This window comes from Oculina patagonica, chromosome 4, assembly GCF_052425735.1.
Source record: "Oculina patagonica isolate OP01 chromosome 4, crgOcupat, whole genome shotgun sequence".
Taxonomy (NCBI): Eukaryota; Metazoa; Cnidaria; class Anthozoa; order Scleractinia; family Oculinidae; genus Oculina; species Oculina patagonica.
Genome location: NC_135761.1, coordinates 52,446,838 through 52,470,267, shown reverse-complemented (window position 1 = coordinate 52,470,267; position 23,430 = coordinate 52,446,838). Strand labels below are relative to the sequence as shown.

The 23,430-nt window shown below is 37.5% G+C and overlaps 4 protein-coding genes across 6 annotated transcripts in view; all 4 read left to right on the top strand.

The window, feature by feature from the left end:
* LOC144650588 (uncharacterized) overlaps window positions 1–23,430 on the top strand; it is a 131,889-nt gene that overhangs the window by 61,513 nt on the left and 46,946 nt on the right. The window lies entirely within an intron of this gene.
* On the top strand, window positions 10–8,937 carry LOC144650631 (neogenin-like). 3 transcript variants are annotated; one of them, XR_013570155.1, is made up of 6 exons: window positions 49–310; window positions 1,068–1,367; window positions 1,567–1,675; window positions 4,288–4,485; window positions 5,846–5,876; window positions 7,226–7,296. XR_013570155.1 is itself a non-coding variant. In XM_078510356.1 (4 exons), the coding sequence occupies exons 1-4, from the start codon at window positions 187–189 to the stop codon at window positions 2,846–2,848; spliced, it is 915 nt and encodes a 304-aa protein (XP_078366482.1). In that variant the 5' UTR covers window positions 10–186; the 3' UTR covers window positions 2,849–3,373. The 3 variants fall into 3 exon arrangements, 2 of the variants coding, with proteins under 2 accessions (XP_078366482.1, XP_078366481.1); XM_078510356.1 differs by lacking the exons at window positions 4,288–4,485; window positions 5,846–5,876; window positions 7,226–7,296 and adding an exon at window positions 2,658–3,373 and having other exon boundaries at window positions 10–310; window positions 1,567–1,866; XM_078510355.1 differs by lacking the exons at window positions 49–310; window positions 1,068–1,367; window positions 1,567–1,675 and adding an exon at window positions 8,147–8,937 and having other exon boundaries at window positions 3,383–4,485; window positions 7,226–7,519.
* Window positions 9,645–16,265, top strand: LOC144650627 (uncharacterized). Its single transcript, XM_078510351.1, has 5 exons — window positions 9,645–10,203; window positions 11,084–11,114; window positions 11,528–11,695; window positions 11,985–12,275; window positions 15,974–16,265. The coding sequence occupies exons 1-5, from the start codon at window positions 9,889–9,891 to the stop codon at window positions 16,153–16,155; spliced, it is 987 nt and encodes a 328-aa protein (XP_078366477.1). The 5' UTR covers window positions 9,645–9,888; the 3' UTR covers window positions 16,156–16,265.
* On the top strand, window positions 18,020–22,333 carry LOC144650628 (receptor-type tyrosine-protein phosphatase S-like). The gene is made up of 4 exons (XM_078510352.1): window positions 18,020–18,555; window positions 19,313–19,367; window positions 20,469–20,765; window positions 21,654–22,333. Exons 1-4 carry the CDS (start codon window positions 18,238–18,240, stop codon window positions 21,959–21,961), a joined length of 978 nt encoding a protein of 325 aa, XP_078366478.1. The 5' UTR covers window positions 18,020–18,237; the 3' UTR covers window positions 21,962–22,333.

The following is a 23,430-nucleotide window of genomic DNA, read 5'->3' as shown; positions in this document are numbered from 1 at the left end:
TTTTCAGTGCCCGCGGCTCCTCCTCAGAATGTGACAGTGGCCAACAAAACTTCCACCAGCATTTTCATCACATGGACAACTGTACCGGCCAATCAAAGACACGGCGAGGTTTTGGGTTACAATGTGAATTACATATTACAAACAAAACATGATGACAAGAAGGCAAGTGAGGTAATTAGCGTTGTGATGGCTTACGTCAACCTAACAGGACTAAAAAAGGCCAGAAAGTACAACATTACAGTGTCAGCCTTTAACCAACATGGAGATGGTCCACCAAGTGAGATCCTTGATGTAAAGACAGAGGAAGACAGTAAGTTGTGATAGAGATATCCCAAACGTCCGTCGAGTAGCTTAAAATAAAAGAAGTAGGACACACTATATTGTAGACAACAAATATAATGGAATGCTTTGTCGCACAAATTGGGAAATAGTTCATTACTGCGGTGCCATCCGAAACAAAAGACGTTTACTTACGTAACCCTCAACAATTTTTGATCATCTAAGATTTTCTACTTTTCTTTTAATAATGCTAGAATCATTTCGACTTGTGTATATAAGTCCACAAATAGCGTTCATTTCATACCTTTTTGCCTGTGTACAAATTACACTCACGCGCGCATGTGCGAATGCAATGCATACATATACATACAAATGCATACAGCGTTTAAACACTTTGCTACTAAAAGTGGTGTACATAAGAGTTCTGGTGATGTACATCAGCTGAAACCAGACACCGTTGACTTGCCGAAAGAAGAAAAATTTTGAATTTATTTCCAAGTGAAATTTTACTCACCTTAGTAACAGTTAAATTATATATTCACAATGCTTAATATATATATTCCACTTTCTATTTTAGATAAAGGTTCAAGTTTTGCACAATTCAAGCTTCCAATGATTTAACATTTTGATTCACCGTCTTACCAACAGTTTGACATTGCGTATACTCAACTACGGAAGATAACTTCCTTTAGCTTTATTAGTTGTATTGTTTTCCCACCTCTTAAATGTATTTATTTTCTGCCAATACCCGTTGAACATTATTTTAGTGATAAAAATATTAATTTTAGAGCCAGATGCCGCTCCACAAAATGTCACAGCAGTAAAGAAGACGTCAAACAGCATACTGGTCACGTGGGATGAGGTACCAAACGGTAAACGCAACGGCAGGATTCAGAAATACAGAGTTGATTACACATCAGCAGCAGACAACGAACAAAAAAGTAAGGAAGTCAACGCCTCGATCAAATACTTGGAGATAAATGGCTTACAACATAACACAAAGTACAGCACTGCAGTGTCGGCTTCCACCAGCAAGGGATATGGACCAGCTAGTAAACCTATTTTCGTGGCTACAGATCAGGACGGCAGTAAGTCTAGATATGCTCTAACACGTACAAATGTTTTTCTGTCTCATCAACACCAAAAGAATTATGGCTTAGGTTCATTTGTAGCGGGATGCAATGTCCCCTCGTAAGAACTGTTCATAAGGATGTCGATGCTCAATGTTATGTCTCTGCAACATGATTTTTCGTGCTTGAGAGTAAAATATGACATTTATTTCTTCAGCACCCAGTGCTCCTCCTCAGATTGTTCGAGCAGTTAACAAAACCATTAACAGTATTGGTGTCACGTGGGATGAAGTTCCAGAAAGTCATCGAAATGGTGACATTTTGAGGTACACAGTTAGCTACCATTTAGTCATACCTGGAGATTATATAAAAGAAAAGTCTTTTGATGTTCCAACACGTTTTGCAAACTTGGAGAATCTTTCAAGCAACACAAACTACAGCATCACAGTACTGGCGTCTAATCAACATGGTAATGGACCTCCTAGCGTTCCTACTTTTGTGACCACAAGCAATGGCAGTAAGTTTTTCTTCTGTGCGGAGTAATATTTATAGCAAGAATGATTGAAGGGCTGGGGAGCAAAATGGGTCAACCCAGAAAAGTGCAAATTACCCGCAAAAACTGCCACACAGAATGTGTGGTATTAGACCGAAAAATCATTACAATGTTTACTATGTTGTGAAGGGGATTAATAGGAAATTTACATTTATTAAGTTTGCTTTAATTTACTTTGCTTCCGATCCCCTCAATCTGTTCGCTGTGAACAAAGAAGTGCTTTTAATTAACGTATCAGACTGATCAGGAGCCAATCAACCAACCAGGAGCACAATCTAAATCAATCTACATGTGTTAACCCGCGCTTGGCACCAAGTCTATATTCTTGGCTCGATTTCTTTGCAGATTCATTGCGTTGTCTGCGTTAAGATTGGCAAGATGTAATTTTGCGACAGCTTTACGCTGCTCAAAGATGACATGTTCGAATTAAAGGAAGTGCCTTTAGGTCTCATCCTAGACATCGGCCCATGGTTGTTCAAAGGATGCATCACGCTATCCGACTGATAAATAACTATCCAGTGCATGCAGTATGTTTTGTCAACACTTGTCCACTGGATAGCGATTTATCCGGTGGATAGCGTTATCCCATCTATGAACAACCGGGCCCAGAGACAGAATTGAGACCAAAACTAGTCAAAACCTATCCTAATAGATTTTCTAATACGATTTGTTTTTTTGGCCAGCTAGTGCGTTTCTTCTGTAACGCCAACCAATAGATGTTTGCTGACCTTGCGTTTCCACCATGACATTTCTAGGTGATTTCCAGTGCCCTCCAGGAGATGACGATCGCATTTTCAAAGACCCGAATAGTTGTTTCCGCTTCTACCGGTGTGACAGTGGCAATGCCATTCATCGTACAAAATGTGCAGAAGGAACAGAATTTAGACCTTCATCGTCTGGCGCCAACCCATGTGACCATCCTGGCGAGCCATACTGCCATGTCTAAGCCACCATAATATCAGTTACAAGAAAAGGCTTATTTAGCCAAACAAATTGCTTGCTTAATTAAACAAAGGGAAGTTTTGCTCATTTGCATTGTATTTAACAACTGTTTAGTTCGCTCTACTGAGATCTTGAACATATTCTCGTGGCCAAACTTAATGTTAAGGCAGCTAGGTAACTCAATATTTCTTCACCACTCCGACCCATTGTAAATTTCGTTCTTGTTTATATAGTATTATAGCGCCAAAGCATTAAGGATTACCGTAAAATTCCGGTTATAAGCCCCCCCGGTTATCGGCCCATCAACCTGGAAACAAAAAAATACATCCGGTTATAAGCCCCCCCGGATATAAGCCCCCCTCTACCGGTTGACAGTACTGAACAGGGCTAAATGATGCTTTTTTGTGCGTATTTAACTTAAAAACGTATTTCGATCAACACTTCCGAGGCTCGTTTCGAAACGTTTTTTTCCTTCCGCTTATAAGCCCTCCCGAATATAAGCCCCTCCGCTTATAAGCCCACCTAAAAACCCTTACGAAGTTGTATAAGCCCAGGGCTTATAACCGGAATTCTACGGTATGTACCTTACTTTTAGCTAGGTTACTAGGTGGCAGACATGGATCCACATTTTAGTCAATATTATGTATAAAACAGGTCGTATTCAATGGATAAGTAAATAGGACTATCATTAACGAAAAATCTTCTCTTAGTGTGTTGTAAGTGTTATGCATGTTTAAGCCTTTTTAACGCTTATTACAAGAGATCCTTTTCATTCGAATTATGTATTATTTGTTTTTATGTATTGGATTGAATAAGAGGACATTCTGATTCGCTGACAACTCTTGCAAGTTTCCTCTGAGACTAAGTGACATCTGTGACACTAAAATAAGTACCGAGGACTAATCTTGAGTTAAAAGGCATAACACCTGCAAAAGACTAGACAGCTAAAAAGCACGTCTTATACTTTTATCATTTCGATTATTTAAATTTCAAATATAACTGTATAGGCGGAAAATTGCATTTAACGTATCTAAATTTGCATTTAACTAAATTTACACGTACTTTTCATGTTAGAAGTTCCCATTTATCAAAATAAAAGAAGTTCGAAATATAAAGGACCCAGAAAAGGCACGGACAAATTAAATTGCACAAGCTGGCATTTCCCCAAAGTAAACAAAGCAGCGCGCACGATCCATTAGTATGAGCTTTAAAAGGGCAAGTGGCAGCAAAGTTGTTAATAACCTTCTATGGCAGAGCGTGGACAGTTTTCACGTGCAAAAGGCGAACGTTTGGCAAGATAATATTCTATTTAGTCCTTTTCTGACGATGTTCGAGAACTTCATTTATCTTAATTTGCTTCTAGTATTAATACAACAAAGAATGCTGGCATTGACACCAATCACAGAAAACAACCATGTTTTAGTGGGCCATGTTTTTCAACAGTTATACACCAGAGACTGGTTCAACTGTATTCAGGCCTGTCATGATGAACCAAGATGCATCTCGTACAACTACGAAAGATCAGCAGGCGCCAACGGTCTGTGTGAATTGAATGACTGTGGAGTTGAAGTCGCGTGCGACAGACATAAATCCCTTATTTACTCAGCGGGCTTTGTATTTCAGCAGATAAGGGAAAACAAAGTAAGTACCACGTCAGGTATCTTGATTAATCAAAAAACCAGTGGTGTTATTTTCCCAAAATATTTTTTCCCGAAACTTTTCCTCCCATTCTCCTGCATGCTGAAGGGAGATTTAAAAAAATTCGATGAAAAAGCCGGTTGGCTATTCAAAACAACTCTATCTATAAAACTCAAAATCTCTAAAAAAAAAACCGGCTTTAAAATCATTAGAAAAAAATTATCTTATTGACTTATTCCCTCCTATAACATTGCTTGAATTATGAAGCTCTATTATCTGTAGCCAGAACGCTGACAACTATTTGCATTTTCATTCAACAACAGGCAGCTTCTGCTACGAGACCATTATCAGGGTGCGTTTCTTTAGGAAAATCCATGATTAGATGTTTAGTCTCAGAACACACAGATACAATATAACCTCGGTAACTCGAACTCTGAAGGGAAACAAAAAACAGTTCGAGTTAGCAGGGTGCAAATTAAACTTATCTCGTCAGAAACTCTAACAAGATCACAAATTCTTATGATAAGAGTGGAAAATAGCTACGTGATCTGTTCCGTTGCTCTAATCAATGGGCTTCCGTGGCGAGTTGCATTGAAGGAACGGAATTCGAGTTACCCTGGTAAATTTGACCCAAACTTTGATCAAGGGAAACGAAATTGAGTTCAAGTTAGCGGGGTTTTCGAGTTCTACTGTACTTCGATTCCAAAGAAACGACACGACAACCCGTAAGCACTTTTCTCGCCATGAACATAATTTTTAACATGTAAACAGTACATATTTTCTTATTTGTCGATTCCATCCTAACCAAAATCATTTCAGCAAAGAAAACCTTTTAAGTCTTTTAAAAATTGCATGGTGACGTTCTTTCGCCTTTAGCCTGAAGCATAAGGGCAGCAAACGCATCTGAATCGAGGAAATCGGCGAAAAAAAGTATCAACGTAAAGTACACTGTTGACGATTTCAGAAGGGTGCAGCGCCAGCTTCGAAAAGCGCAACACGTATTCGATTTACGGTGAAATTTCACACTGAAGCTATCATAACCTTCTATAACTAAATATTTATGTATGTTAATCGACCATTTGACAGTATTGACAGTTTTTGACAGTATTGACAGTTTTATATTTTGACAGCGAAAACCGCTGGGCCAATGCACTGTCTTTGAGTCCTTTCCCCAAAAAATTATAATCCTTTTTCAAATATAACACAATGAAACAAAATCACACAATCTGTTTCTGGATACAAGAATCCAGATATGAATTTTTTTTTTCAGAGAAACGCACCCTTCGTTTTCAGTGTAGTTATAGAAATGACAATCTAACAATTAATTTTTCGTTCTTTATTTCAACTCCACTGATCATCACAGAACAAGAAAATCTGCGGTTTGGATAAATCAGGTAAACACCTTCGTTCTATTTATTCTATTTGAATCCCAATGTATCATAACTGTAGTAAGTATAAATCTACACCGACATGTATAGATGTTTGCACTGGAAAGGCACATTCAGGCTAAGGTGTATATGTGACAATGGTAGTCAACTGGTCTACTACGTTGGACTTGAGCGTGACAACATCAGCGTGACCAGCGTGACAATATCTTTGTGCAGTGATCTTGGGTAGACACTTAAAGCCCGGGCCAAACGAGGATAAGAGTTTGTGAGAGTTGACTCTCATGAGAGTCTTCGTCAACTCTCGTCGACTTTCATCAACTCGGGTCAAACGAGGGAAGACTATCATCGACTCTCATGAAAAATTGGAACACGTTCAAAGTCGATGAGAGCGCATGAGAGCACACGAGAGTCGGTGCATGAGAGTTTCAGACCAAACGAGAGCAAGATTTTGAGTCTAACAGTGCAACTGTATAACCAGGAGTGTAAATGGCTACTTGCCTCGGAAGCCCAACGAAAAGATTCGTTAAACTATTACTCCCATGGAAAATAGTCACCTTAAGTTACCCATATCGGATAACTAATATCGGATAACTAATGCCAGCATTTTAAACTATGATGTACTGCAAATGAAATATTCAATAATTAAAAGTCTGTATGTTTGATTTCGAATCAATCGCAAAAATTTTTCAGATTGTACTTTTTGCGTAGCGATAATAAATGAGCCGGGACACAAACGATACGTAGACGAAGTAATCTCAAATAACGCCAAAATGTGGGCGTGGAATCTGAAAAAATCTGAAAGTGTGGAATCAGGATTTACTGATTTGGCGGTTTTCTGTTTATCGTTGCCATGGAAATATCGATTACCTTAAAATATATACCAAAGTAAACTTCAATCTAAAACCAATACATGGTGTAATTTTCATATCGATCCGAATCAGGGAAGATCGTTTAAAGGCCAATTGCAAATTGTAGGTATGGCGCAGAAAAAGAAAAAAAGGTATCGAGCCACCTTACCATACAGAAAATAAAGCACTTCAGGGCCGTAACCAGACATTTCCCATAGTCGAGGCAAGATCTTGCTAGAGGGTTCTGGGGCCTGCCCTTCAGAAAATTTTCAAATCTAGAAGCTCTAAAACTCTTTCCTCATGTGACATTTCTCAAGAAAAATAAATCCTGTTCAACTTGGGATTGTTTTCCACACAAAACCTACTTTGTTGTTAATTTTGAGTTAAAATATATACGCGGCAAATGCCTCGTCTTGTCTCTTGCTAGTTACGGCCCTGCATTTTAAAGCTAATCATCTTTTTTAAATAAAAATAAATTAAAGTAATTTATATTTACATTCATTTTAGGATCAAGTCCTCCACCTCAGTTTGTTCGAGCTGTTACCAAAACTAAGCACAGTATTGGTGTCACGTGGCAAAAGGTGGAAATAACAAGTGACCGAAGCGGCTTCCATATCGAGAATTACACCGTCACCTACCATTCAGCTATTGAACCCAAAAAAGAAAAATCAACTCCAACTTGTTTTGCAAATCTCACGCATCTCAAAATGAACACAACCTACACAATTACAGTGCAAGCCTATAACGAGAAGGGAATTGGATCTGGTAGTATTCCTATTTATGTGACTACAAGCAATGGAAGTAAGTATTGTATTGTTAATAACATATATATATATATAGGAAGAGTAGTTCAAGTCAAGTAACTGTTTGTTGTTTAGTTCGCTATGGAGCAGTTTTCAGTTGAATGTAAGAAATAATACGAATTTGCTTCAGTCTTGCATTACTTCAATTCTCTTAGAATAGTGATTGTTAAAAAGAACCCTCGTTACTTTCTCAACCAATTAGAAGAAAAACCGATCGTGACTCGTCCGTGCACGTTTTCCTGGGCTTCGCGCCGGCTACATCCATTTGCTTCGAATTTGTTTCATTCACTGGATTATTTTCAGCCCCAGAGTGATAACTTTGCTTTTGATTTAACGACACAGCTGAAAATGCTCTACGCCGGAAAAAACTTAGCTCAACCGACATGATTTAAAAAAACATGAACGTCGCTTTATAGACCGATCAAATGCAAAATCCAAAATTAATCGTGATTTGGCACAAGTTCTACGTTCTTGGTTTGATTATTGATTATTTCGTGCCATTTTTCCGCGGCGTTAGTTTTACGACAGCTCTTAGAAAAGCGTTCTACTGCAGACTGGGCCCTCCTTGCCCTCCTCGATGTTCATTAAATTTTGCTGACCATAAGTATCGCTGTGACTTTTTTAGGTGCTTTCCATTGCCCCTTGGAAGGTGTTCATGGCTGGTTCAAAGACCCAGACAACTGTTACCGCTATTACCACTGTTATGGAGGGAACGCTTATCTTAGCAAATGCCACAAAGGAACAGAATTTAAACCTTCGAATATTAGCCCATGTGATCTTCCCAACGAACCCTACTGCCATGTCTGAGCCGTTACAGCTATTAGAGTAGAATAAAACCCGAAAATCCAGTTTTAGAAAGATACATCGTTCGTGACAACTACTGGAAAATCGTGCAGTTATATGTGCACATCTGCTTGGTTAAAACTAGGTACACACGAGGAGACAAGTCCCTGTGACTATCCAATCGTTGATAAAATTTATAAAAATCTATAGCGAAGTCCCATACCTAAGTTAATTTGCCAGCCCATGGAGCTAAAAAAATTTGGTTATCACGTGACTCTCTCTCCGTCCGACCGTCCTTATGCACAGGGAAGAGTTGTCCATGATTTGGAGTTCTTTTATGATTAAAATTAGGCAAACGAAGTCACGACTTTTCAACCTTTTTGAGGGCAAAAACGACCACAAATAGATCGCGATATGTCAAAATGTAAACTTCAACTTAAGGTCAAAATGCTGAAATGACAAGCAAGCAAAGGCTCCACATTTTCTTTGAGGGTTCAAATGAATTTGCGCCCACAAAAGATTCATAGTGCTATAATATTTCGTCGATTGAATCGTAGATTTAGACAAAGTAAGAATTAAATTGAACCACATTTGTTGACAGGGAGGTCACTTAATAAAGAGCCAGAAATGAAATGTTTGCATTTCACATTGCTTTCTTGGACCCAAGTTGCCGTTCGCCTCATAATATACAAACAATCATTCTAAACAAAGGAAAGTTTTGCTCTTTGTATTATATTCAAAAACTGTTTAGTCTTTTGTACTAAGATCTTGAACATAACCTCGTGGACAAGCTCAAATGCTAAGACGCCTGAGTCACTTAATATCTCTTCACCACTCCAACCCCTTGTAAAAAATGTTCTCTGATGTACCATCAATTTAATAGTAATTTTGCACCAAAGTATAAAGGGTTATATCAATTTTAGGTTCGTAGCTGGCCCGTAAAAAGCAGACGCTTCTCAATGAATACAAAATGGGAATATCATTATTGAAGGATTTTTTTTCTTCGCGTGCTTCAAGTGAAATGCCCGATGAAGCCTGTTTTTAGGCTTATTACAAGAAATCCCTCTTTACACTTGAATTATATATTATTTCTGTTTGTAGATTGAATTAAATTAAGATGATAACCTGATTCGCTGACAACTGTTACAGGTCTCTCCTGAGCCTAAGTGACATCTGTGACACACTTTGATAGATAGCGATGACTAATTTCGAGTTAAAAGATATTACACCTGCAAACGACAGCTAAAAGCAGGTCTTATGCTTTTATCATTTCGATTATTTAAATTTCAAATAAAACTGTCAGCATTTAACTAAATTTACATGTCTTCAATGTTAAAAATTTCCATTTCTAATAAAAAAGAAGTTCGAAATATAAAGGCCCCAATAAAATGCACGGACAAATTAAATTACAAAAGCGCTGGCATTTTACCAAAAGTAAACAAGGCAGCACCGATCAATTAGCATGAGCTTTTAAAGAGCAAGTGGCACCGTTGTTAATAACTTTTTATGGCAGAGAGTGGACAGTTTTTATGGGCAAAAAGCAAAAGTTTGGAAATATAATATTCTATTTCCACCTTTTTGGCAATGTTCGAGAACTTGATTTATCTTAACTTTTTTCTCGTATTAACACAACAACGAACACTGGCATTTACCCCAGTCACAGAAAACAACCATGTCTTGGTCGGCCATGTTTTTCAACAGTTATACACCAGAGACTGGTTCAACTGTATTCAGGCCTGTCATGTTGAACCAAGATGCATCTCGTACAACTACGAGAGATCAGCAGGCGCCAATGGTCTGTGTGAATTGAATAACTGTGGAGTTAAAGACTTGTGCGACAGAGATAAGTCCCTTATCTACTCAGTGGGCTTTGTGTTTCAGCAGATAAGAGGAAGCAAAGTAAGTAAACGTCAGTACTTTTATTAATCTTAAAATCCACCGTGTCATTTCCACAAATTTTGCTTTGCATTTCTCTGCATGCTAAATGACAAGAGAGATTAAGGGTTTCGATGTCTACGCCGGTCATATTGCTATTTAAAACGACTTTGCTATTATACGAGATCGTGATTTATTTGGGTGCATTTCTTGGGAAGAATCCAAGATAAAATTTTATTCTCAGATCACAGAGATAATTTACTGCCAAAGAAACGAAACGTCAACATGGCAGCACCATTTCCGCTAAACAAAATTTTGAATATGTATATACGTATAATGTTATTCATTTTTCGTCTTCTTTTAGCATGAAGCATAACATGACGAAAACGTAACTGAAGAAAAGAATTCGAGAAAAAAAGATCGTCTGATCAATGCCAACTGCTAATTAACAATTTCAGAAGGGTGCGGCACCTGTAAGCACACAATGACTGTTCTTTAAAAATATGCTTTCATTATCCAGTGATATTGAACACTGAAACTGCCATAACATATTTTAACTACTCATTTTTATATGGTAAACGAAAAACTGTCCAAAATAGGTCCTTGAGAACTTACCGAACTGACAGTGTTTACAAATGGCGGATTTTTATTTTAACAGCGAAGACCGTTGGGCCAATGCATTATTTTTCAAATCCTCAGTTTCAAAAAATGAATTCAAGGGATTGTGAAACCTAAAGATCGACTGATAAGGATTCTTCAGATGCGTAGTCAATTTTTGGATTTTAATGAAGAAGCATAAAATCAGTTTTTGGATACAAGAATCCAGCAAAAATCCAGAAATGGCAATGTAACAATTATTATTTTTTTCGTTTTTTTTTTTTTTTAACTCCATCAAACATCACAGGATGAAGACATCTGCAGTTTGGATAAATCAGGTGAACACCTCTTTTTCTATTGAAATCCCAATGTATCAGATTAGTTCATTCCCTGAGTCCATATCTGCACTGGAAAGGCACTATCTTGTCTTATCGAGCAAAAATTGCAAACAACATTCAGGCTCAGGTTCATATGTCACATTTGTACTACTTGAGACATTGGTCTACTGGCCTACTGCCAGCTGGACTCGAGATCCGATATTAGAGAATTCCAGCTTGAAAATATCCCTGTGACATGTTACTGAGAAGACAGAATTCTGGCAGTGCCATTCTCCAACCAGAAGTGTAAATGATTGCATGGTAGCCCAAGGAAAAGATTGTTAAACTAAGTCACCTTCAATGATCCAAACTGTAATCGGATAATATGCTTGCAAGCATAATCTTCTTTTCTTTTCTTCTTTGCCTTTATGTAGGAAGTTCACAAGGTTCAGATGAAGGCAGCTGGTGGCAAAACGGGAGCTGGAGCGAGTGTTCTGTGTCTTGTGGAGGAGGCATCAGAAAGAGAAAGCGTATTTGTATTACACCGCCCTGCAATGGAGACAACGAAGACACCGCAGATTGTAACGTGCACTCTTGTGATGGTAAGGTCACTTAAAAGGGTGGTAAATAAGGTACAAAAAATTAGATTGATTACATCGATGCCATTTATTTACACACATAGATATTGACCTTTTATTTATATCTAATTTAAAAATATGCTTTACAGTACTTCCCGTTCCAACCAGTTCGGTATTTCCAATTCCTACGTTCAGCTTAGTATTTCACGTCATCACTAAAAAATCAGTTTTAAGTCTGCAAACAAAATTTTTCAAAGGGATCAAAAAAGCTTAAGTTTTGATTTTTTTGTGAAATTTTTTACATTCATTTTAGGACCCAAAGCTCCTCCTCAGTTTGTTCGAGCAGTTACTAAAAGTATACACAGTATTGGCGTCACGTGGGAGGAGGTTCCAACAAGTGATCGAAGCGGCTTCAGTATCGTCAATTACACTGTCACCTATTATTCAGCAACTCAACCCAAAAAGAGGAAATCAACTCCAATGCGTTTTGTAAAACTCACGCATCTCAAGATGAACACAGACTACACCATTACAGTGCAGGCCTATAACGAGAAGGGAAACGGACCTACTAGTGTTCCTATTTATGTGACCATAAGTGATGGCAGTAAGTGTGTTTTCTTACCAACATATACAGTCACACTCGTTATAGCGGACACGCCCGGGGCGTCGTTTAGTGTTCGTTATAGCGAGAATCATTTCCAGTCAAACCTTTTTCGTCGGATATCTGTAAATTGTCCGTAATAGCGAGAATCTGCAATATCGGGGTGTCCGCAAGGAGAGAGTTCATTGTATGTAGGAAGTATAGTTTACAAAAGTAACTGGGTCTTTGTTTTGATTTTGAATTCTGTTTGCTATACCCAAAAACGTAGCTCGGGTAGAGGTCATTTCAATCAAAAGAAACTGCACTGAGATGTTTGTTAAACTTTGCCAATTAGTTGTTTATCTTACAGGAACTTACTTACTTGTTTAGGAGCAACAGTACCTTGTATGCACTCAACAACTCCACATAATATCATCATGATTTTATTCACAATTGCTTGCTGAAAATATTAACAGAACAATTGATTGGTCGCCGTACTCTTTTACGACAAAATGACGAATTCTTTTCTCTGGCGAGCTCTGGACAGCCATAAAGAAACTTTGTCAGTTTTCAATATACGCCGCTCATCATGTAAAAAATTATGCACAGCACCAGAAGTTATAAGGTACAAGTTTAGATCTAGCTAGTATTTGGGTATGTCTTTCGCGAGTGGGCTAGTTTTAGAACAAACCTTACGCGCAATGCACGAGAGAAATTGACTAAGTTAATGGCGTGGACGTACATGTGAAATTCTGACGGGACATACCATGAACGTAATGACGCTCCTGAAAATATCTAATTGCTGTAACCGTTCATCAGTAGGATGCCTAAAATGTGTGCAATTCCACAATTGGTTTCGGCGCCATTAACCCTATTCAGACCGGGCTTTTTTTGGTCTTTTCAGACCGGGGAGGGGCGGATACCGCCCCCCTCCCCCTCCGTAACTTCCAGAATATTAAAGCAATCACAATGAAACTCACAGGATATATAGTATGTCCAAAAATTTATCTTTTGGTATATGTCACGTGGGATGATGACGTCACATCACGTGACAATTACGACATAATGTCAAAACAGCCGCCATCTTGGATCCGCCATCTTGGATTTCGAAACTTTTCCATAACGTCAGAAAATCGCCCAAAATTACTGGAAAATACTCAAAACCAATAAATATGTGCTTAAAACCCGTAAAAAGGTGAAAATAATTGCTTTAAAGGTATTTTTCTTTAACAGAAACGCGAAAATTACAAATTTGGGAAAACATGCCTGTCAAAATGCCGTTGCCATGGTGACGTCAAGTTCCTGACACAACAAACTACCCTACCAAATTATTGCCAGATAAATTTATGGTAAAGTCGCAAAGTTTGGCAGCGTTTGGTTGAATATTAAAAAAGTTATAAGCGTTCAAAGTCATCGCGGGCACTTTCCGCCCCCCCCCCCCCCCCCCCCCTGGTCTGGATAGTAGGCATGAATAGATTGTGCTAGTAAATTCAGGAAAAGTTGCTTCACAATATACCCAAAAGTTGCTCTAAAGTTGCTCAAATATCAAAACGTTGCCACCAAAATTTAGAAAAGTTGCTTGCTATAGAGTCTATGGCAACCTCAATGGGTACAATGTCTGAATTATTTCCATTTTCCTCGTCTGAATTTTCATCTGATTGCGATGCCATAAGTGCCTCGCACTTCAGCCAGGGTCTGGAAGGGTATTTTCGGGATCCGGGATTTGACCAAAATACTGTGCGGGATTCGGGATTTTACCGCTCCCCGGGAAGCGGGATTCACCAAAATTTGGGCACGGGATGCGGGACTTTTTGGCCTGTCTATCGGGAATTTGGGAAATCGCCGAGACCCAAATAAACGTTCAAGCGGCGAAAGTTAAAGCAAATTATCCAGGCGAGTGCTAAGTGGTGTCTCCTTGAAACTGTTAAGTTAGCGCCAAATGGGCACACAGCGGATAGTATACGTATGTTGTTTCAACCAGATGCCAGGAAAGTGCACAAAGTTTAACAGCATTCCATTTATTGACTCGATGCTCAAGCTCTTCACATTTATTGTAACCTTGAGGGGATGGTTTAACAATTTAACTGCTAGACATGGCAACTGAATAGTGATGCCAGCTCCGTTTTCTTGAATAAGACATCAGAATTTCGGTGTACGTCATTGTTTCTTGTGGCCACAGACAAGGCACAAAGAAGAGTTCAATGTTCCGCAACGTAACAATGAAACACAAAGAGCTGTACAGATTCCGGTATCACTTGAAAACTTTCACTGGGTTAGAGGGGTAAAGGACTCTGGGGAAACCTCAAGGTCAAGATTGCTAGAGTGCAATAGACAGGCAGTGACTTTGAAACCTTTTTTTATGAGGACGCAAGTTGCGTAGCAATATTTACATTTTACATTTATTAGCTTTTGCAGAAAATAGTCTTTTAAATGTATTTTTGAGAAAAGAAAAAAAAACGGGATTCGGGATAGCGATGGAAAAAAGTGCGGGATGCGGGATTTATGTGAAAAAGGAGCGGGAATGCGGGATGAGGAGCCCCCCTTCCAGACCCTGTTCAGCAAATACCAAGATGGCCGGCGGCAGGCTCTATGTTGCAGCGAATAACAAGCGCCCGTTAGATAGATAACCACTGTCCAGATTTCGTGGGCGTAAAGCAAGTGTTATTTTATTGTCATTTTATTGTATATCCTTAGTTTTAATAAAATCAGTTTTGATGAAACCAGTATTAATAAAATCCTTCGAAATGAAACGACCTTTTATTGTTTGGATCGGTTTTATATCAATTTGTTGCTTAAAAGTTGCCAAGGAAGGCAAAAGTTGCCCTAGGTTGCAGGTACTACAAAAAGTTGCCAAAAACGCTTAAAGTTGCTCAAAAGTTGCCGAGCACAATCTATTAATGCCTACTGGATAGGGTTAAATTATATAACAATCGTAGAAAAAAAAATTTAGGAGCCACCCACGATGTGAGCACAGTTACAGACAAGACAAAATAATGACGATAACGTGCACTTGCAATCAGATTGTTTCAAATTGTTTCAAATAAAATTACGGCCTTCGGTCGTGGTCGTAATTGGTTTGCAAGGGCCGCTTATTTTGGCGTGATATAAAAAGAAATAAAGAAGAAATAGGCGAGATTTTTTCACCCGAAGGTGTTTGTCGATAGTGATGCTTTAAAGGGCAGTCGAGACGAAGGGACTAATAAAGCAAATAAACCAGGTCTAAACAGAAGGAAAACTTCTCGCCCGAATTTCGAGCCAGCCAATTTTAATCTGCGGCTTTTAAAAAAGCCGCAGATGGCAAATGCTTCAACGCGATTGGCTACTGGTTCGCAGAAAAGCCGTTCTGAAAATAGCTTACTTGCGAAAGACATATCTCAATGCCCATTACTGGAGATGTAGGCTTCTAGCTTATGAACTTCTGGTAGTAAAATACTAAGAAATAACCGTAAATAAACATGATCACTCTTTATCGACCATTGAGACGAACCATATTATGAATTTAAGCTATGGGCATGAAAAACCTTCAATTCACATCAAAAGTTGCGACAGATATAAAAGACAATTTATCCTAAATTTTCTATATGCAGTTCATTTCCAGCTATGTGGGGTGTTGCTTGCTGAACGGTCGGGATGGCCCCGTTACGAACAGGGAAACAACCTTTAGCTTCCCACAACCGGTATTTAATTTTTGCTGAACGTAAATATCGCTGTAACTTTTACAGGTGCTTTCCAGTGCCCCTTGGAAGATGGTTCTGGCTTGTTCAAAGACCTGAATAGCTGTTTCCACTACTACACGTGTTTGAAAGGAACTGCTTTACATGACGCGTGCCCAGATAAAACGGAATTTAAACCTTCCATTAGAGGCCAATGTGATTTTCCCAGCGACCCCTACTGCCACGTATAATCCATCACAGCTACCAGTGACACCTCCTGTTAAGAGCTATTCCACGATATTTTATGTTATTGTTCTCATGTAAAAACGTACTTTCACATTGAAGGAAACCTCGCAGTTATAGTTTCCTAAGGTAGAATAACATCAAAGAAGTAATACAAAACCGAAACTAAACAAGAATGGTTTCGACTGAAGATGGATTACAAACGATAAACATGTCAAATTGGCCAATTGTAAAAATAGCGATTGTAATAAATTTTATAGGCTAAGATACGGAAGGCCACTTATTTCTCTGTTCAAAAACCTAATAAGTTACAAGCGTATAACTGTCAAAACGTGTCAATTTTTCATCAAATTTATCCTGCCTTGGCGTCAACTTTGCAACAGTACCAGCTGCGATGTCATTTGAATTAATTTCCAACAACAGTCTCTCCGATTGCATATTTTGCTTCAGGAAATGGTTACTTCTTGTGAAAAAAAGGTCGCTACTGATCTTGTTTTTTTTTTTTTTACTCTCAACCACAAGTTTTATTGTATTTAATATTATTTTACTAATTTATAACCAAAGTTGTATTGTGATTAATTTAAGAATATGCATCGCTTTTTTTAATATCTCTAACCTGTTTAATCTCAAAAGCACTTATTTATTAACACTTATTCTTACAATATGGGTCATTGTCAAGGGTACATGTGATTTGAATAAAATAAATTATCCAAAAGGCAAGGGTTGGGGATGCTGGCGTATTGTACGACTTGGTATCTGAGTTAGAAAATAATTAAATGTTGTGGTGTTAAAGTATTGCTTACACTATTGTAATTTTATGTACTTGCTGTGGACAAAATCCTCTATAAAGAGCAGTAATAAAGATGAAAATAAACCTAATTTTAATTTGGAGTACGAATTAAGTTTTTGTTGCTGATGATGACGATGCACGCAAAACATGAAACACTTTGTAATTATGGAGTTTGTTTTATATTTGTTTCTGTCTGAAATAAATCTAATTGTCGTGAAAATAGAGTACCCTTCTTAAATTAAACTATAACACCTGTATATTATGACAAATAAACTTTAAAAAGGGGGTAATCAAATAAGTCTGAAATGCGGGCAAAATAAAAAAAATCCCAGATATGGTTTAAACAGGACATTTGATAAGCAATGTTTTGCCGAAACTATCAAGATGTTCTTATGATATACATTAGCCTTAAAAAGGCATCCTCTTTTTAGTTTGTTAGTTCCTTTTAGGCACCCTGTGTTAAACGGAAATAGCCTTTTTTAATAGATTTCACTTTTTCAAACAATTTTTAAGGAAAGGTAAATGGCAGGTGCAGACATTTTTCAACAAATAAATAAGGAGAGCAGCCGTCGTATAATATGAACCTTGTTAACTTGTCACATTTTCTAATAACTCTCAAAGCCAACAAGCGTTTTTCAAACAATTCAACAATAATCTCATATACAGACTATCTACGGATGTTCCACAACTGCCTCAGTTATCGTAGTATACTTCTTATATTTTTAATACAGAAACAATTTCTGGCATTTCAGCCGGTTACAGAAACCAGTCATGTTTTATTGAAGTTCCAGATTTATGGACAGGGCAATGATAAAATGTCAAGTGCAAAAGTTCTCATAAAGTAAACAAAGCCACTAGCGTCAATTAATTAACGTTATTTAGTTGTCGCGGTTGGTTATAACCGTCAAAATTCATCAACAGTTTTCATCTGTAGCCAACGCTCCCAGACGAATGACAAGTTTTACATATATATGCAGCGCGAATATTGGGTGTTTTTTTCGCGCGCCAAATATGAAAAAACAATTAATGCACAAGCCATTCACCTGCAGAAAGCCGCCACACCACTCTGTTGTAATCTTATCTTACGCTACTTCTAGATGTTCCAAGACCTTATTAATGTTCATTTACTCGTTTTGTTTTTTATGCAAAAGAAATACAAAGCACCACTGATCAATTAGCATGAGCTTTAAGAGAGCAAGGGGCAAAGTTGTTAGCGACCTTCCATGGTAGAGCGTGTACAGTTTTCACTAGCAAAAAGGCGAACGTTTGACGACATAATATTTTATTTAGTCCTTTTCTGATGATGTTCGAGAACTTGATTTATCTTAATTTATTTCTCGTATTAACACAGCAACGAACACAGGCATTTGCACCGGTCACAGTAAACAACCATGTTTTGTTGGGCCATGTTTTTCAACAGTTATACACCAGAGACTGGTTCAACTGTATTCAGGCCTGTCATGATGAACCAAGATGCATCTCGTACAACTACGAGAGATCAGCAGGCGCCAATGGTCTGTGTGAATTGAATGACTGTGGAGTTGAAGACTTGTGCGACAGAGATAAGTCCCTTATCTACTCAGTGGGCTTTGTGTTTCAGCAGATAAGAGGAAGCAAAGTAAGTCCGTTAATACCATGTTGCTCCTGTTGTAGAAGTTCGTCAATTACGTTAAAATCAGATATATTGTTGTTGTTAGGATGCAATATTTCTTTCCGTTGTCTGATAAAATTGCTGTTCTTTTTACATTGTCATTCAGTCATTTAAAATTGAGTCGCCTGCTACAAAACCCCAAATCATCAAATAAAAGTATTTTAGTGAAATAGTTTTTTTGGCTTAAATGCGCCTGACATTAGAATTAAATAAGTGGCTTAAAAAAGGGAAATTTGGGTTAATCTCAAGTAACTACAATTTTTAATAAAAACAAAAGTTTGTTTGAGGATTTGCAAACAAAATGCATATTTAAACCACAATATATCGCCGAGAAAAAGGATAACGTACTATTACTAATAAATCTACAAGCATCTCATTTTTAATTTGTGGCATCTCAATTTTCTACAGCAGGCTTATCTTCACTAATTTACATTTTTTTAATTATTCAGCCTAACATAACCGTAAGGTAATTATAGGTTGTTGTCCACGAGTTCATTGAACTTAGATTTTTCTCAGGTAAAATTTATCGACAGCTGTTTATAGAAGGTTTAAACCAGTTGAATCAATGAGTTTTGTCGCAGTTTTGGTTATATCAGATAAAACCTGTGATCAGTGATTGTGAGTCCTGATTAAGCATTGTACGCGGCCTATAACCAGTTTATTTGATCATTTCCGTTGTGGTTATTAGAAAACCTATGTAATCGTTATCTTTTGTATTTCACAGGCTAATACCACCTGCAATTTGAATAAAAAGGGACCTGATACAATGCAGCCAATAGGTAAACGCTTTTTTTTAATTTAACTTTTTCATTGATTAATGTTTTGAAAACAATAGATAGAAGAATTAGTTTCCTATAAACCAATGAAGGGTCTTGTCGATAAAACTTTATTTTACTACACTTTGTCAAATAGCTGCTACTCTCGCCGGTATCTTTCTCATAGCAAAAGCTATTATCAGAAAAAGAAAAGAAAAAAGAAAAATAATTAATTAAGGTTATTTCACTGAAATAGAACCTGCCCTGAGATTTTTGTAAGTTTGCCTACTGATTTTTTATGCCATAGGAACTTAAATTTTGAAATAAGGATGGGGTGCCCCTGCTCGTTAAAAAGCAACAGCACCTTGTTTATACCCAATAAATTCTTATGATATCACCATGATTCTAGTTATGATTGTTTGCTAAATTCACGTTTCCGACGATTATTTCTTATTCTACACTAAGAACTGGTCCATATTTATTCTAGAGAACTAAAATTAGAGTAACTATTCAATTCAAAACAAGAGAAAAAAAAATGATAGGTCAACGTACTATTAAATGATAGGTCACCGTATTACATGTTTGTTAGTTTGTTTGTTTATTCATTCAACGGCCACAATGTAAACTACTGAGACACCAGTAATTGTGTTTACCCTATAAAGTTATTTTTTAACTCGTTTTCAAGAAAATGACGAATTATCTCTCTGGCTAGGTCTAACCGTGAAGAAAAAGCCGCTTTTTTAATGCGCGCGCTATATTTTTTTTTTTTTTTTTTTTTATCACGCGTGAAATTATGCGCAGTAGGGATGCGCAATGCAATACTGGGGAATGATCTTAAAAAGCTGAATCAGAGTATGGAAAACAGTTATGACGACAGGGGTACGCGCCAGTTTACTTTTTGCTCTCGCGCGTGCGAAAAAGTAAGTTGTCTACGCCTCTCTCATTTGCATTTTTACTGTAGCAATATCATTTAAGGAATCAAAGCTCCGTTTTATTCACAATTTCTTTAGAGAAAGCGTTTCGTAGGGGGTGCACATTCATAACGTACTTAGCACTTACATTATCGGGTTGTTAATATCCGTAAAGCTGAAACAATGACTGTTATTAAATAAATATCTGTTTCAGTTCCCGAGGCACCGCCACAAAATGTGACAGCTGTCAACAAGACTTCCACCAGCATCTTCATCACGTGGACAGCGGTACCAGCCAATCAAAGAAATGGCAAGATTTTGGGTTACAAAGTGAATTACAAATCTCGCGTTAATAAAATGAAGGCGATGATCATAAAGAACGCCTCGATCCATCACGTCAACCTAACACGTCTTGGAGAAAACACAGGGTACATTATTACGGTGTTGGCTTTCAATGAAAACGGGGATGGTCCAGGCAGTGAAACCATTGTTGTGAGGACTAACAAAGACAGTAAGTTCTGGTACAGTCAAACCCGCTTGATGCGGACACCAAAGGGACACACTATCCGGGTGTCTGTATTAAGCGAGTTCGCAGAATAAATTTTACGAATACATGTTTTATCGATACAAAGAATAAATTATTAAATTGAAAAGCAACAGAACAAGAGAGACCTTAACCTTATTCAAATAGTCCTATACCTGGCACAAAAGATTACAAGGATCGAACACAATATTAGTTAATTTTCGGAAGGCAGCGCCCTCTTAGCTTTAATTTTTATTGTGTGTAAATTTCTTCTTTTTTTACGTATAAGGGTCAACAAAGTTGTTGTTGTTGTTAAATGTTCGATTTTTAAGCGTTTTACTCTAAGAAAATTCTAAATTTTCACATAATTTTATGAATGACGTAATGGTGTTTATTTATAAATTTTGTGGGAATTAAGCAAAAATTAAATTTTCGGCTGCAATTACTCAACCGTGAAATGTAACACTCGGTGTGTTCTTCTCATTTTGATCGGCAGTCGCTTTATTACACCCTCCCACAATACCTTAAGAGAGGTAAAACATGTTGGTGTATTGAATAGGTTCAAAAATGCTACGGACACAAGAGAAACTAGGAAGCACAGTCGTTGACTGAGTTTTTCATTTTTATGCAAATGAGTTTCTTTTACCATCAAGAATTAGGGTGGTCACGGGACCAGTGCGAGTTCAAGCTCTAAGAGCTTGTTTTATCAACAAGATTAACTATCGACCATTTAAATAGCTAAATTTGAAATGTTCATGTTTCCAGCGTTCACATTAGTGATTTATTTTATTTGTGCTTAATCAACAGCATTGTCTGTCAGTATTAGCTGCATATCACTGATACTGCTTTTTTGCATATTAACATTTGAAATTTCAGAACCTGAGGAACCTCCACAAAATATCACTGTGGTCAACAAGACGTCAACAAGCATACTGGTCACGTGGGATGAAGTATCCCTTGGTAAACGCAACGGCCGGATTCGGAAGTACAGAGTGGATTACGCGCCAGTATCAATGAACAGAAAAGCCAGCCAAGTTGTTAAAGCGCGCACTCAATATCTGTTGATAAATAACTTACAAAAGAACACAAACTATAGCATTACATTGTTGGCTTGTAATGTGATAGGCTGTGGACCAGCCAGTCAACCTATATTCGTGGCAACAGATCAGGACAGCAAATCTTAATACAGTTTTCTCTGAACTATACAGTCTTAGCAGTCTTCCCAGACTCGGATCCATATCAAATATGATATTGGTATATGATATGGACCAGATATTGGAGATTGAAGATTTGAACTCTACAAAACTTTTACAGCGCCGAAAGATAAGTTAAATACACATTTAGGTGTTATTTAAGGTAACTTCATCAACGTCGTGTTTGTGTCTCGGTCCATTTATTAGCGTTATGCAAAAAGTACAATTTGAAACATTTTTGCAATTTATTCGAAACCAAACATACAGAATTGTTTTATTCTTAAATATTTTATTTGCAGTACATCATAGTTTAAGATGCTGGTATTAGTTCTTTAACGGTAAAACTGATTCGAGCAAAAATCAGGATTTACTAATTTAGCGGTTTTCTGTTTATAGTTGCCATGGAAATATCGATTTCCTTAATAAATATGGGTGAAATAAAACTTCATGTATAAACCTATACCTTGTGTTGTTTTCATATCAATTCAAGTCAGGAAAGGCCACTAAAACGCCAATTGAAAATTGTAGGTATGGTCTAGAAAAAACTGTACCGAGACACCTTAAATGTATTTTCTTTAATTATTATCAATAGTGCTGCCCCCACAAGTGACCTTCTTTGAGATTGTTGAAAAGGGTGTGTAAAGGACTTTTCTAATGAGAAAGTTCTAAGTTCTCATTTTAGTAAGCCGTAAAATAAGTTAATATTGCACTATGATTTAACAATCGGGTTATATGTTATATTGATCCCGGTTTTTACTAGGGATCAAGTCACGACTCAATTGCAGTTCTTGTATAAAATACAGATATTCACCGAACTTCTCTTTAGAATTCAGGAAGCGATAAAAAATTCAAAAACAACGTAATGAACTTTCCCAGTAAATATGGTAATACCGTCGCGATGGTATGAAAACAGTCACAAGTAAGTATTTTATATGCGTCTATACGTTTTCTATACATTATTAGTCAGGGGAAGGCTCCGTCAATTCTACTTTTTTTACAAAAATAGGTGAATTCCAATAGCAAACAAGCCAAAAAGCCACATTCACGACTAGTTCTTCCTTGAAATAAAGCAAAAAGTAAGTATTTTTTTATTATTTCATTGCCATCAAGTAAAGGAAGGCATAAGCCAAATTGTTACCTTTTATCTTGTCATCAGAAGCTAAAGAAAAGCAGGAGTGTCTTTTGTTGCACTTTCAAATCGTTGCTGATCGGCATATTTCAACATCTGCTACTTACAGTGATTGTCTGCACGCCAGTCACAATTCTATTGCCATGAATGCAACCTTGGAAACTTGTTCGGTCGGGGGGATTTTTGTTGCGTAAAATAACCCAGAGAGGCGGGAAGGGAAGTCTTTCGCCCTGGCGTTTGCTGAGGGTTGTAGTTGGCCAAGATCTCAGCCTATGTGTAAATTTTGTACTACATAATCACACGGGTGCTTAATCCCATGGTATGAAATGAG

Coding starts and splice junctions, on each gene's coding strand:
- LOC144650628 (XM_078510352.1), top strand. CDS start 18,238: ATGATGTTCGAGAACTTGATTTATCTTAATTTATTTCTCGTATTAACA. Junction 19,368..20,468: donor TGATACAATGCAGCCAATAG/GTAAACGCTTTT, acceptor TATCTGTTTCAG/TTCCCGAGGCACCGCCACAA. Junction 20,766..21,653: donor TGTGAGGACTAACAAAGACA/GTAAGTTCTGGT, acceptor TTGAAATTTCAG/AACCTGAGGAACCTCCACAA.
- LOC144650631 (XM_078510355.1), top strand. CDS start 4,045: ATGAGCTTTAAAAGGGCAAGTGGCAGCAAAGTTGTTAATAACCTTCTA. Junction 5,877..7,225: donor CTGCGGTTTGGATAAATCAG/GTAAACACCTTC, acceptor CATTCATTTTAG/GATCAAGTCCTCCACCTCAG. Junction 7,520..8,146: donor TGTGACTACAAGCAATGGAA/GTAAGTATTGTA, acceptor TGACTTTTTTAG/GTGCTTTCCATTGCCCCTTG.
- LOC144650627 (XM_078510351.1), top strand. CDS start 9,889: ATGTTCGAGAACTTGATTTATCTTAACTTTTTTCTCGTATTAACACAA. Junction 11,696..11,984: donor TAACGTGCACTCTTGTGATG/GTAAGGTCACTT, acceptor CATTCATTTTAG/GACCCAAAGCTCCTCCTCAG. Junction 12,276..15,973: donor TGTGACCATAAGTGATGGCA/GTAAGTGTGTTT, acceptor TAACTTTTACAG/GTGCTTTCCAGTGCCCCTTG.